The 12,052-nt window shown below is 41.6% G+C and overlaps 2 protein-coding genes across 2 annotated transcripts; both read left to right on the top strand.

Moving 5' to 3' along the window:
• The first annotated feature begins 253 nt into the window (after window positions 1-253).
• Window positions 254-8,248, top strand: LOC128263373 (alpha-2-macroglobulin). Its single transcript, XM_052998400.1, is given in 8 exon segments — window positions 254-503; window positions 2,301-3,035; window positions 3,097-3,523; window positions 3,594-3,931; window positions 4,745-5,298; window positions 5,739-7,744; window positions 7,746-7,880; window positions 7,944-8,248. Coding segments are annotated over 8 exon segments (4,518 nt in total). The 5' UTR covers window positions 254-420; the 3' UTR covers window positions 8,184-8,248.
• Window positions 8,249-10,597: 2,349 nt separating this feature from the next.
• Window positions 10,598-11,709, top strand: LOC128263389 (uncharacterized). The gene has a single exon (XM_052998421.1). It carries the CDS (start codon window positions 10,844-10,846, stop codon window positions 11,510-11,512), a length of 669 nt encoding a protein of 222 aa, XP_052854381.1. The 5' UTR covers window positions 10,598-10,843; the 3' UTR covers window positions 11,513-11,709.
• Window positions 11,710-12,052: the final 343 nt, after the last annotated feature.

Raw genomic sequence — 12,052 nt, 5'->3', positions numbered from 1 at the left:
CCAATATTGATATTCGAGTGGCGATTGCCGGCTTTTATTGTGGTCAGTGTTATTGTTTTGTTTTTGTTTGCTCAACTCGTCATCATCGATTTCAGTGCCCACACATAAGCGAGTATATACCCACACTAGCTCCCAGTATTATTTATTTATAATTTTTATCAGTGTTTTTTTTTTTTTTACGACTCGCACGACTCAGTCGAGCTCGGCTTCCTTTGGCCGGCTTTGGATTGAGGGGTCTTGAAGCTATATCAAATCCGTGGGGCATCCAGCCGAACCAGTCCCAGCTCGACTCTGAGCCCCGACGGTTGTAGCCGCGCTAGCCATAATTTCCGCAACACTCGGTGCCAGAACTAATATTATTTCATTTTATTTGTATTTACCTCCGTTTCCCGCCCCTTTCTGACCACCAACGCAAACAAAATGCGTCGCGCAGACGCTTTTGCTGTCACGGTTTGTGCGATTTTGGCCCTGCTGCAGATGATGGAACCGGTAAAGGCTGAGGGGTAAGTCCCAATTCACAATATACTATACGGCCAGAATGATAGTAATTAGATCGCAGAAACATAAAGCTATAGCACAATTAATATTCTTAAGAGGTCGAGTTCCCTATAAAACGTAACATTTGTAACACTAATAGGTTTAATTAATTAAAAAATAATTTCGAAATGGTGTAACTATGAATTAAGTAAATATAAATTGATTTTAAATACATTCTATTAAACCCCATAACATCTTCCAAATTTGTATACGTAAAACCACCAACTGTATTGATGTTGGTTTCTGTTTTATTTAATTAAATATGCATATACGCTTATAGGGCCGTTTTTAAATGAGCTTCAAGGTAATTATATTGTATTGTGAATATTTTCCCTTTTTATACGTTCACTCATATATTAGTATAATTTTGTAGTTCATCTTGATTGCCCTTCGCGTAGTACAGGAACGTTTTCTGATCTTTGTGAACAGTTCAATTCATTTAAAATGAAACTAAATATTTGTTTATTTGTTAAACAAATTCTTAGAAATTTAAAATCATTTCCGAAGGTCAATATTTGTTTTGCCAAATTTTATAACGTAAATTGATTACGTGTTCTTTTCAACATCTCAAAATTGAATTTAGGGTTAGTTCGACCTGTTCTGCTGATTGAATCTCAGTAAGCCATTTGCATATAGATTATTACATTGTATAATTAAACAAGTGAACGCGCCACATCTTTTGTTTGTCTTAATAGTTTTGTTGATGAGTACATCATTAAATTATGACACGATCTCAAATTAGTTTTTTTTTTACAGTTAATTAGCATTAATTATAAAGAAACACAAACGTTGATTATTGAACACAATTAAAAATTTTGAAAAGTTAGAATAATCTAAAAACAATTTGACTGTGCGAAATGTAGGAAACAAGGTAAGCCATAAAAAACAATATGATGATGATCAAGTTAACAACATCGGTGTACGTGATCGAGGACTGTAAGTGCGAGAAAAATGGCTGATCGTAATAAACTTGGATTATATAATCACTAAGCCGGTTTCAAATTTTTCTGAAGCAGATCAGGTTCCCGGAATCTTTACCGTTATCTCCAGGGCTATTATAAATGCATGTATAAACACATATGTATACATATTTATGTATAATTGATTGCCATAGAACAGAAAAAATCCAAAATACATTAACCTTAACAGCATTTTTAAGTGCCGAGGGAACTGATAAAGATGAGGTTAAAGGCGAGTCCCGCACAAACATTTCAAATTTATAAGTTCCATTTGGTATCAATTTGCCTTGAGATTAAAGCAAATTAACTTGATTTCTCAATATTCAAGTTTGGGTAATTGAATTACAGTTTCAATATAGACAAAATCATCTTCATTTATGCAGAAAGTCTCCTTTGAACGAGAAAATTAAACTCAATGTTTTATGTAATGAAACTTTTTTTTGTTAAAGTGTTCTTAAAATATAATTACGTTTTTTAAGTTTAACCATTTAAAATAGTTAAGATTAAAAGCTTAAAATTTATGGTTTTATGTTACATCGACAAAATTAGCTATGACTTTAAGCCGTGTATTTTTTAAGGTTAAATTGGTGCTCTAGAATTTTAGGCACGTTTTCAAATTTGGTCGACCTCTATCATTTATGTTAGGTAATCAAATCCTTATACTCTGGAGGATTTTGCCGATTTAATTTTGAAATGCTGTCTAAAGAATGTTTTCATTACGATTTAAATATTGTATGTTAGGATTAACTTGTTAAATATATAAATATAAGTAACAATTGATTTACTTTGATGATTCTGTTTTAGTAAATATACCATTGTGGGTCCCGGAACCATCCACTCCCATCGAGACTACAATGTGGCCGTTGCCGTTCACCAGACCAATGAGCCGGTCACCATGAAGGTTGGCATCACCGGGCCCTCCTACAACGAAACCCAGACCGTGGAGCTGGCCAAGTCCGATGAGTACAAGCAGATCACCTTCAAACTGCCTCCATTGGCGTCGGGTGTCTATAATCTGACGGCCGAGGGTGTCAAGGGTCTGGAGTTCAAGAACTCCACCAAACTGAACTGGGAGAACTTCAAGCCGTACATCAAAATCCAGACCGACAAGGGCAAGTACAAGCCCGGCGATACGATCAACTATCGTGTGATCTTCCTCAACGAGAACTTGCTGCCGGAAACGGCCGCGGATGAGGTGGTCGTTTGGTTCGAGGACTCCAAACGGAACCGCATCAAGCAGGAGAAGCACATCAAGACCACCGGTGGCGTGTACACCGGAAAACTCGAGCTCTCCGAGTTCGCCACCTTGGGCACTTGGTCCCTTCAAGTGCAGAATGGCGATGAGGAGTCCAGTAGAGGCGGCATCAACGGTGGTCGTCGAAGAATTATTGGAGGATTCGGCCCCACCTGGCGTCGGTCGGATGAACGGGTCAGCTTCGAGGTGGAGAAGTATGTGCTGCCCAAGTACTCGGTCAAAATGGAGGCCACCAACCAGGTGTCAGTGAGAGATGGCGAATTGAACGTGGTCCTGAAGGCCAAGTGAGTAAAACCCATAGATCAGTAATGCCATATGATGCTAATATCAATATCATTCCCTTAGTTACACTTATGGCAAGCCCGTGAATGGCAAGGTTCTGGTCAATGTACGCCTGGATGAGACGAGCGTGTGGGAGAATGTCGATGGCAAGACCGTGCGCAAGGACTATCCCGGCCACTCTGTAATTGGCACCGCCGACATGGTCGCTGGCAAGGCCAAGTTGACCATGGACCTGAAGGAGTTCGCCAGCTATATGCCGCACAAGTACTCCACTTCGTATGCCCAGATTACGGCCACCGTCGAGGAGGACTTCACCGGCGTGAAACTCAACGAGACGGGCGGTGTCCAACTGTATCCCTATCGCTATGAGATGTCCTGCACGGACTATAGCACCTGCTTTTCCTTCAAGCCCGACAAGGAGCACGAAATCGTCTTCAAAATAACCCTGGTCGATGGTACACTGCTCACGGACACCAAGTCTGTGGTGAAGGTGGGCGCTTACAATCTTGGCAATTCTTCATCAATTTTATAATTAATATTTACAAAATTTCCAATCAAAGGCCAAGTTCACTGAGGGAATTCGTCGTAATTATGGTTTTTACGGCTATGGAAACAAACCGGAGGAGCCACCACTGCCTAAGATTGAGAACAAAACTTTCGTGTTCGAGAGCCATTTGAATGAGTCCAGCCTGGCGCCTTTCAAGGTGACTCTACCCGATCTGCCGGACTTGGCCAACTTCACCCGCTATTATCAAATTGAGCTGGAGTTTGTCGACGAGAAGCGCGAACTCTACACCACCTATCCCTATAGGGAGCCGAAGAAGATTGAAAACCCCGAGGACGAGGAGGAAAAGGAGTGGTTCAAGGCCGAAGTGCAAAGGCCCAAAGACACATGGAGGTTAGTAAAAGTAAAAGTAAAACAACAAAAAATTATATGTTTTACTTATATTAAATATATTACGTAATTAAATCATGTCCTCGAGCTTAGCAAAAGCAAGAGATAACGCTAGTAGTCGAGCTTCCCGACTCATAGATAACTTAGTATTTCACCTACAAAACAATCGAAGTCTAGGTGGCGCCATCTGTCGAAATGCATAGCCAACACCAGGAGCTAAGAGCGTGCAGCACCCCCCACCCCCCGCTTACAGTTCTGCATTTTTTCTCTCTCTCTCTCTCTCTCTCTCTCTCTCATATACTAGCCGCGGCAGAGCAACGGCCGATCAGGGGCAGAGCAGCGGCAGAGGGACGGCATAGGCACCATAAATTCTAAAATAATAGCTTGATTTTACGCACACACAGAACCCCTGCGTTCTAACATGTCTCAAAGTGACAGTACACACTTTTTCAATTTGTTGGCGCGAACTTAGAATCTAAACTTTTTTTTAGTATTCATAGCATTTTATAAAATTGAATAAATGCCATTTTTTTCACATTTTTCTGTAAATATTCACAGAAAATAATGAACAAGAATATACTTGTTTGCATAAAATTTAGAATCAATTGGGTTTTGATACTTGTCGTACCACTTTGATATGTTTAAATGCAAATTATTGTTTTCTAATATCAATTTTACATTGCTGTTTTCTGTGTACCAAAAATTTGAAAACTTAATTTTGTCCACTGTCATCCATTGCCGGTTGCAATAAAACTAATCACATTTGAGCTTAAGCGTTGAATAAATTTTACAAACTACAATTTGTATTTATTACAGCCTAAAGATCGGCCAGGAGTATCAGGTGACCCTCAACTCTAGTCGTCCGCTGAAATACTTTGTGTACAACATTGTGGGACGCGGAAACATTCTGGAAACGAAACGAGTGGAGTTGGAAGAGCCCAAGAAAACCGTCAATGTGACATTGAAGCCCACCTTCCTAACCTCTCCCCATGGTCGTGTGTACTTCTACTACGTGGATGAGACTGGCGAATTTCGGTATGCCGAGGAAACCTTTAGCGTGGATGTGGAGCTGCAGAACAAGATCGAAATCAAGGCGCCCGAGGAGGTGAAGCCGGGTGCCGATGTCGAGCTGGAGATCAAAACGCCGCCAAAGTCCTTCGTTGGTCTTTTGGCCGTCGATCAGAGTGTGCTCCTGCTGGGCAACAACAACGACTTGAAGAAGGACTCCTTCAACTGGCGTCTGAATGGCTACGACACCTCCACTCCTTGGCAGGGTGGCTACTCCTACTTCCCCGGAGAGCGCACCGGTGTCGTCACGATGACCAACGCCAACTTCTTCTACAATCGCACCGCTCCACTCTCCCAACTATGTAAGTACAATATACTCCAAGTAAATCTAACAACTAAATAAAAAATCATCTAAAAGAGTTCTTACTTTATTTGAGTATTAGGTAATTTAGAGATGATTGCCTAATAAAATACCTTTTTTTTTAAACTAGGCAAAATAAGACCAATTTTTAGGTACCTATGTAGTTATATAAAAAAACAATTTTTTTGTTTGCCATTTCTCGAGAATTTTAAGTCTTGCCTCGAACCTTTTCCTTTTAAAGTTAGGATGTCCTTTGTGTGAAAATCATAGTTTTGATAAAATTAGACAATTGAATAATACTCAAATTAGAAGATCTTTATTGCATTTAAAAGTAATAATATAATATCACTTTCAATTAGAGTTGGTTAGGAAAGTCAAATTTAAGAAATATGATTACCTGGAGAACAAATACTAAATATGTTTTTTAAAACCATTTGCCAGACGCCTTTGGAGCTGCTGGAGCTGTTGGAGCTGGAGGTAGTTTCGCCATGAGGAAAACCGCGGTGGTACAAGATAGCCCGATGTCACACTCAACAACCGCAATGATGGGAGCAGCTGCTCCCCAAGCCGTTGAATTTGCCGAGTCAGGACCTGCAACGCCTGCAGTGCGAAAGAACTTTGCGGAGACGTGGATTTTCGCCGACATTGAGAGCACAGAGGAGGAGGTATTCAAGTGGATTAAGACCATACCCGATACGATTACCAACTGGGTGGTCACCGGCTTCTCGCTGCATCCGCTGAAGGGATTGGGCATCACGGATGAACAGGTCGACATTAAGACCTTCCAGCCGTTCTTCGTCTCCGTCCGACTGCCATACTCCGTGAAACGCGGCGAGGTGATCAATGTGCCGGCATTGGTCTTCAACTATCTGCCCAAGAAACTGGACGTGGAACTGACCCTGGACAACGAGGATGCTGAGTACGACTTTGTGGATGCCTCCAATGAGGTCATCGGTGACCAGAAGCGTTCGCAGAAAATCCGAGTGGGTGCCAACGAAGCGGCTGGTGCCTCATTCCTCATCCGGCCCAAGGTCATTGGCAATATATTGCTCAAATTCACGGCCATTTCACCACTGGCCGGCGATGCTGTGCACAGGGCGCTGAAGGTAATCCCCGAGGGTACCACCCAGTACCAGAACAGGGCATTCTTTGTCAATCTGAAGGATACGGGCGAGTTCAAGAACACCTTTGAGCTGGAAGTGCCGGCGGAGGTGGTTCCCGATTCGGAGCGTGTGGAATTCGGACTGGTGGGTGATCTACTGGGACCAGTGGTCAAGAATCTGGAGAATCTAATCCGATTGCCCAGCGGTTGCGGTGAGCAGACCATGTCCAAGCTGGTGCCCAACTACCTGGTCAGGGATTACCTGAAGAGCATCAAGAAACTGACGCCCGCCCTGGACACTCGCATCAAGCGGAACCTGCAGGAGGGCTATCAGAATATGTTGCAATATCGCCACGACGATGGCAGCTTCAGTTCCTTTGGACCGTACAAGTGGCGGCAGGAGGACCCGGAACGCAATGGCTCCACCTGGCTGACCGCCTATGTCCTGCGTTCGTTTAGCAAGATCAAGGACATCGTTGATCTGGATGAACAGCTTTTGGCCAAGGGCTATGAGTTCCTGCTCACTCGCCAGGCCGAAAATGGCAGTTTCACGGAATTGGGCGATGTTTTCTACGGCTCGCAGAGATCTCTGCTGACCCTTACGGCCAACTCGCTGCTGGCCTTGCTGGAGGAGGAGAAGCCCAACCAGGCGGCCATTGACAAGGCGGTGGCCTATCTGGGCTCCAACACCGCCGAATCCGTCGAGCTGTTGCCCAAGTCCATAGCCATCTATGCGTTGCAAAGGGCCAAGGCCCCACAAGCTGCCAAACAGGTGGCCGCCCTTAAATCGCTGGCCAAGCACGAGGATGATCGCACTTGGTGGACCGAGGATCTGGAGAAGCTGTACAAATCGAAGAACTGCCCACGCTGGTGGTGTTGGGTGTGGAGTCAGGATGTGGAGATCACCTCGTACGCACTGCTCTCGCTTTTGGAATCCGAGCAGGAGACGGCCGATACGGTGCTGAACACGGTTCGCTGGCTGGTGGCCCAGCGTAATAGCTTCGGAGGATTCGCCTCCAGCCAGGACACTGTGGTGGGTCTCACCGCCCTCATCAAGTTCGCCGAGAAGTCGGGCTACGAGGCGGCCAAGTGGGAGGTGACCGTTTCCAACAAGGGCAAGCGCGAGAAGACTGAGAAGCTGACCACATCGGAGGAGAACGATCTGTTGCTCCAGACGGTGGAATTCCCGCAGGGCACCAAATCGCTGGAGTTCAAGGCCAAGGGCACTGGCGCAGCTCTCGTCCAGATAAGCTACCAGTACAATGTGGTGGAGAAGGAGCCGAAGCCCAGTTTCAAGGTTGAGGCCACTGTTATACCCGGAGCATCGCCAGCCAAACTGGAGTTGAACTGTTTGCGTGGACTTCGTGGAGGAGGGCAAGTCCAAGGAATCCAACATGGCCATTCTGGAGGTGTCCCTGCCCTCGGGCTACACCGCCGATCAGGATAGCTTCAAGGACATCCGTGATATTGCTCGTGTCAGAGTGAGTTGATTACTAGTTAACTACCAGCTTTTTAAACTAACAATTGATTTCATTATTTCCCAGTTGGTGGAGACCAAGAACGGTGACTCTGTGGTGGTTGTCTACTTCGAGAATCTGGCCAAGAACGAAAACAAATGCATTCCCGTCCAGGCCTACAGGACCCATGCGGTGGCCAACCAGAAACCGTCCTCTGTGATCCTCTACGACTACTATGACACGAACAAGAAGGCCACCGAGTACTACTCCATCGAGTCGAAGCTCTGCGACATTTGCGAGGGAGACGAGTGCAAGAGCAAGTGCTAAAGTATTCAAACCAAACAATACCTTCTCTTCTAAAATCAAATAAAATATTGTGATTATAATGTACACATCTACTGCATTTTAAATAATTTCAAGGGAATTCACCATAGTATTTAAGAGACAAACTAAAATCTTATGTTAGTCAGCTTTTTGTAATTTACAACCAAGCTCATCTTAGGAGCCTTAAATGCGTTCTATTTTAGAACATTAATTTACCTCAAACAATATCTATAAAATCCTTATTTTTTTTGGTCACGTCTTCAGCGAATTCAATATATTCTTAAAAGCGAACCTTTCTAAAAACCTCTCTTTATTATCACATATTTGTTGAAAATACTGGTTATGTTTTTTTTTTTTTTAATTTTTATTTTTGTTTAATTTTAAGTTTTGCTTTTTGAAAAAAGTTTGTGTTTACTTTCCAAAAATACTAGAGTTTAACAGGAAATCGACTAGAAAAGACTCAAAAGTAAAAACATCTCTTAATGAGGTAAAAAAGTCGTGACGATCGCAACATGCAAAATTTATTTTTAAAATTTTGGTGACGAAAAATGATAAGGCATTCGACTAAATAAATACACTTTTATAATAACTCCGGCGGAGTACCTAAACAAGTTTTAAAAATATATAGTTAAGTTCAAATACAACGGGTATTAAAAGACCACTTCAAAAAGGCTGGCTTTCCGGAGGCCAAAGACACAAAGCTGCCCTTTTCTTTATGGTCGTTGGAGCCTAAGAAGTAGTGCCTGATATCATTAATTTTAGTGGTAATATCGATTAGCTCCTCTTTGTCTTTGATCGAGGCGACATTTGGCGACAGGTACTGGCAGCATTTGTCCAATTTTGAGAAAATTCCCGCTCGATGTAAAAATACCTTGAGCCTATTGTTGTATTTTCATGGAGTGGCTAAGGGTGAGGGGTAGGTCGACATTAAAATATGTATATTAATTTGTAATAACCCTTAACAAAACCTAAAGGTACAACAACTATTTCAATCAATTTAGTTTTTTCTTATTTAAGTTTCATAAGTTCAGCGTGAACAGTTTAAGCTTCCAGGGAAAATCCTTTCTATGCGGCTATATCTTTGAAAATTTAACTTTGCTATTTACTGAAATAACTTAAAAAATAAAATAAAAATTAAAAAGTCCTTTTGTTTTACTTAGTTTTGTGGCAAGGACATTAAATAATTCCTTGTCCAAACTATAGGATATTAAGGTACAACAGTGTTTTATCGTTAGTTAAATTAAAAAAAAAAATAAAATAAAAATAAAAAAAATAAAAATAAAAAAATAAAATAAAAATATATATATTTTTTGCTTGCGATTATCTATATAATCTTTATTATATTATTACTTTACTCTCTCCACAGTTAGTGGAGACCAAGGATGAGGAATCCGTGGTGGTTGTCTACTTCGAAAGTCTGGCCAAGAATGAAAGCAAATGCATTCCGATCGACGCATATTAAACATTTGTGGTGAGCAAATTGAAACCGTCCACAGTGGTTATCTACGATTTTTATGGCACAAAGGCTACCGAATATTTTGAATTCCAAAAAGGAGCTTTGTGGCTTGTGAGACACTTAAAGTCCCAGTATCGATTGCTAAGCCTCGTAAATTAAGCCATGTCATTTCAATCTGGCCGCAGCGGATCTAATCGCCCGCCTTTTTATAGAACTACTTCAAGTTTAATCCAATATACTTTAATAACCCTCAATGTCAGATCGTAGATAAGAAACTGCCGAGTCGCCAATTGATATTTGTAAACATGGTGTGCTATTTGATTTCATTAAAAATTAATGGCTTATCTTAACGCAATTTTTAAAGCGTGTGGGTGGTTGAAAAATGTTTTGTGGGTTTTTTGATTGGACGAATTCAAACAATTTTTGTCTGCCCAGACCCTTGTCCCGATGACACAGAATGAGATGTGTGTTTTTGAAGTGTAGGTATGCTTGTTGTGGTATGTTTGTTGTGGTAACCTTTATCTGGTACGTGCGATTTTGCATGTCGATAAGGCGGTGCTGACTTGCAATCGAACTGAAATACCTGTGTGTATATGTCAATAAGTGGCACAAAGTGGAGGAGTAGTCGAGCTAGAAGAGTGTAGTTAATATTAATAACCCCTTTAAATTTAGACCCCTGGCTCATATCGTTTTCGGGGAATGGGCAACGTGAGCGCTAGCATTCCCAAATGGTAATCCTTCCTACTTGTGCTTTAAAAGCCCCGACATCAATGACTGAATGAATGAACGAATGAATGGATGGATGGCGATATGGGTGATTAGATCGTTTGGCCATCGATAATGAGAACGTGAACGTGCAACGGCCCACTCAATAACCTTGTATAATCCTTTGAGTCGAATGCATTAACTTGGGTACCCAAAATGTTGCTGATAACCCGATAGCAAACAAATAGTCTGCCAGTCTAGTGAAAGTCACAAAGCCATGCTGAAGGCAATAAAAACCTCAGTCGCATATAGTTCATTGTAATAACTAATGCAAAACGGTTCGATATTTGAAAGGCTGTTTGCTTTAGAACAAAATCCTTTTGCAGGATATTGGACATTAATAAACGAAACGTATCCTGTTCAAAATAGTAATCTTAATTCAAGATTTAGTTTAGTTTAAATTACATTTTTGGCGAATTTAGAAGAAGAACGTTGTGTTACAATGAGTGACGAAAAATTCAAACCGACTTCAGTCCTCCAGCACATTGAAGCGGCACTGTATGTGATCAACCAGCTGTGCATAGGATTCGTGACCATTTGGGTTAGCTGGACCTGTTTGCGAATGGACCTCTCGGGTATTCGGCTGCACGCCTGGCTGGTGACCTTTGGATTTGTTTTCCTCATGGCCGAGGGCATGATGTGCTTCTACGATGGCAGTTGGCTGACACTTCGCTATTCGCGGAAATACAAGACTGCCTTCCACGTGGTCCTTCAGATTCTAGGCGGCGGCATGGGTGTGGCTGGATGCTTAATCCAGTTGATACGTGACCAGTGGACAATTAGTGTAACAATCCATGCCCGCTTGGGTTTTGCCGCCTTCGTCCTGTGCCTCATCTCGTTGCTCAGTGGTGTGGCCGCCTTCCTGGCCAGAACCTTCAGTCGTGCAGTCCCGCCGCTGATCAACAAGACCTTTCATGTGGTCCTCAGCTTTGCCGCATTCGTGATCGCGATGATGGCTCAGTTTTATGGTTATACGCAAACTGGAATTTTTCGAGGTCAGGGGCAGGACTTCGTCGTCCTCATGCAGGTCGTCACTATGGTCCTAATGGTCATAACCAGCATTGGAGCGATGAAATCTCTCTACCAGAAATTTGGCAGCTTGGCCAGCTAGAAACGTTTGGCCAAATCCTGTACAAACTGCATTAAGAATTTATTTATGGTTCAAAGTTATTTAGTTCCATAACAAACTTGTACCAAAGATGTATTTTATATTTTAGGCTAAGAGAACAACAAATAAAACGACTGCAAGTTAATTACTATTAAAAAAATGCTATTTTAAAATGTTACTTTAAGAAATTCTTTTTAATAAATGCTCAGCAATAAAAACCCTATGTATATCGTGTTTCTTCTTTAAATGGAACAAAAAGGCTATTCAAAGTAGGAAAAATTTACAAAAATATTTTTTTTATAAAAATATTATGTTATATACGTTTGATGATTTCTTAAATCTCAATAATCTGGGGCTGTAGAGCATAAACCATCTATAGAATAGCCTTACAAAAACTTTAAACAAATAAATAAAAACTCTAAAAGAGAATCACAAAAAAAAGTTATTCGTAAAGAAAAAGATAATTTCTGTAGAACACCGCAACCTATGCAACGATTCGTAGCATAGAATAAATTCTATAAAACTATAGCATTCTTTTTTCGT

This window comes from Drosophila gunungcola, unplaced genomic scaffold (assembly GCF_025200985.1).
Source record: "Drosophila gunungcola strain Sukarami unplaced genomic scaffold, Dgunungcola_SK_2 000001F, whole genome shotgun sequence".
In the NCBI taxonomy this organism is placed as follows: domain Eukaryota; kingdom Metazoa; phylum Arthropoda; class Insecta; order Diptera; family Drosophilidae; genus Drosophila; species Drosophila gunungcola.
The sequence above is the reverse complement of the archived record's forward strand: the minus strand, read 5'-3'. Positions and strand labels throughout refer to the sequence as shown.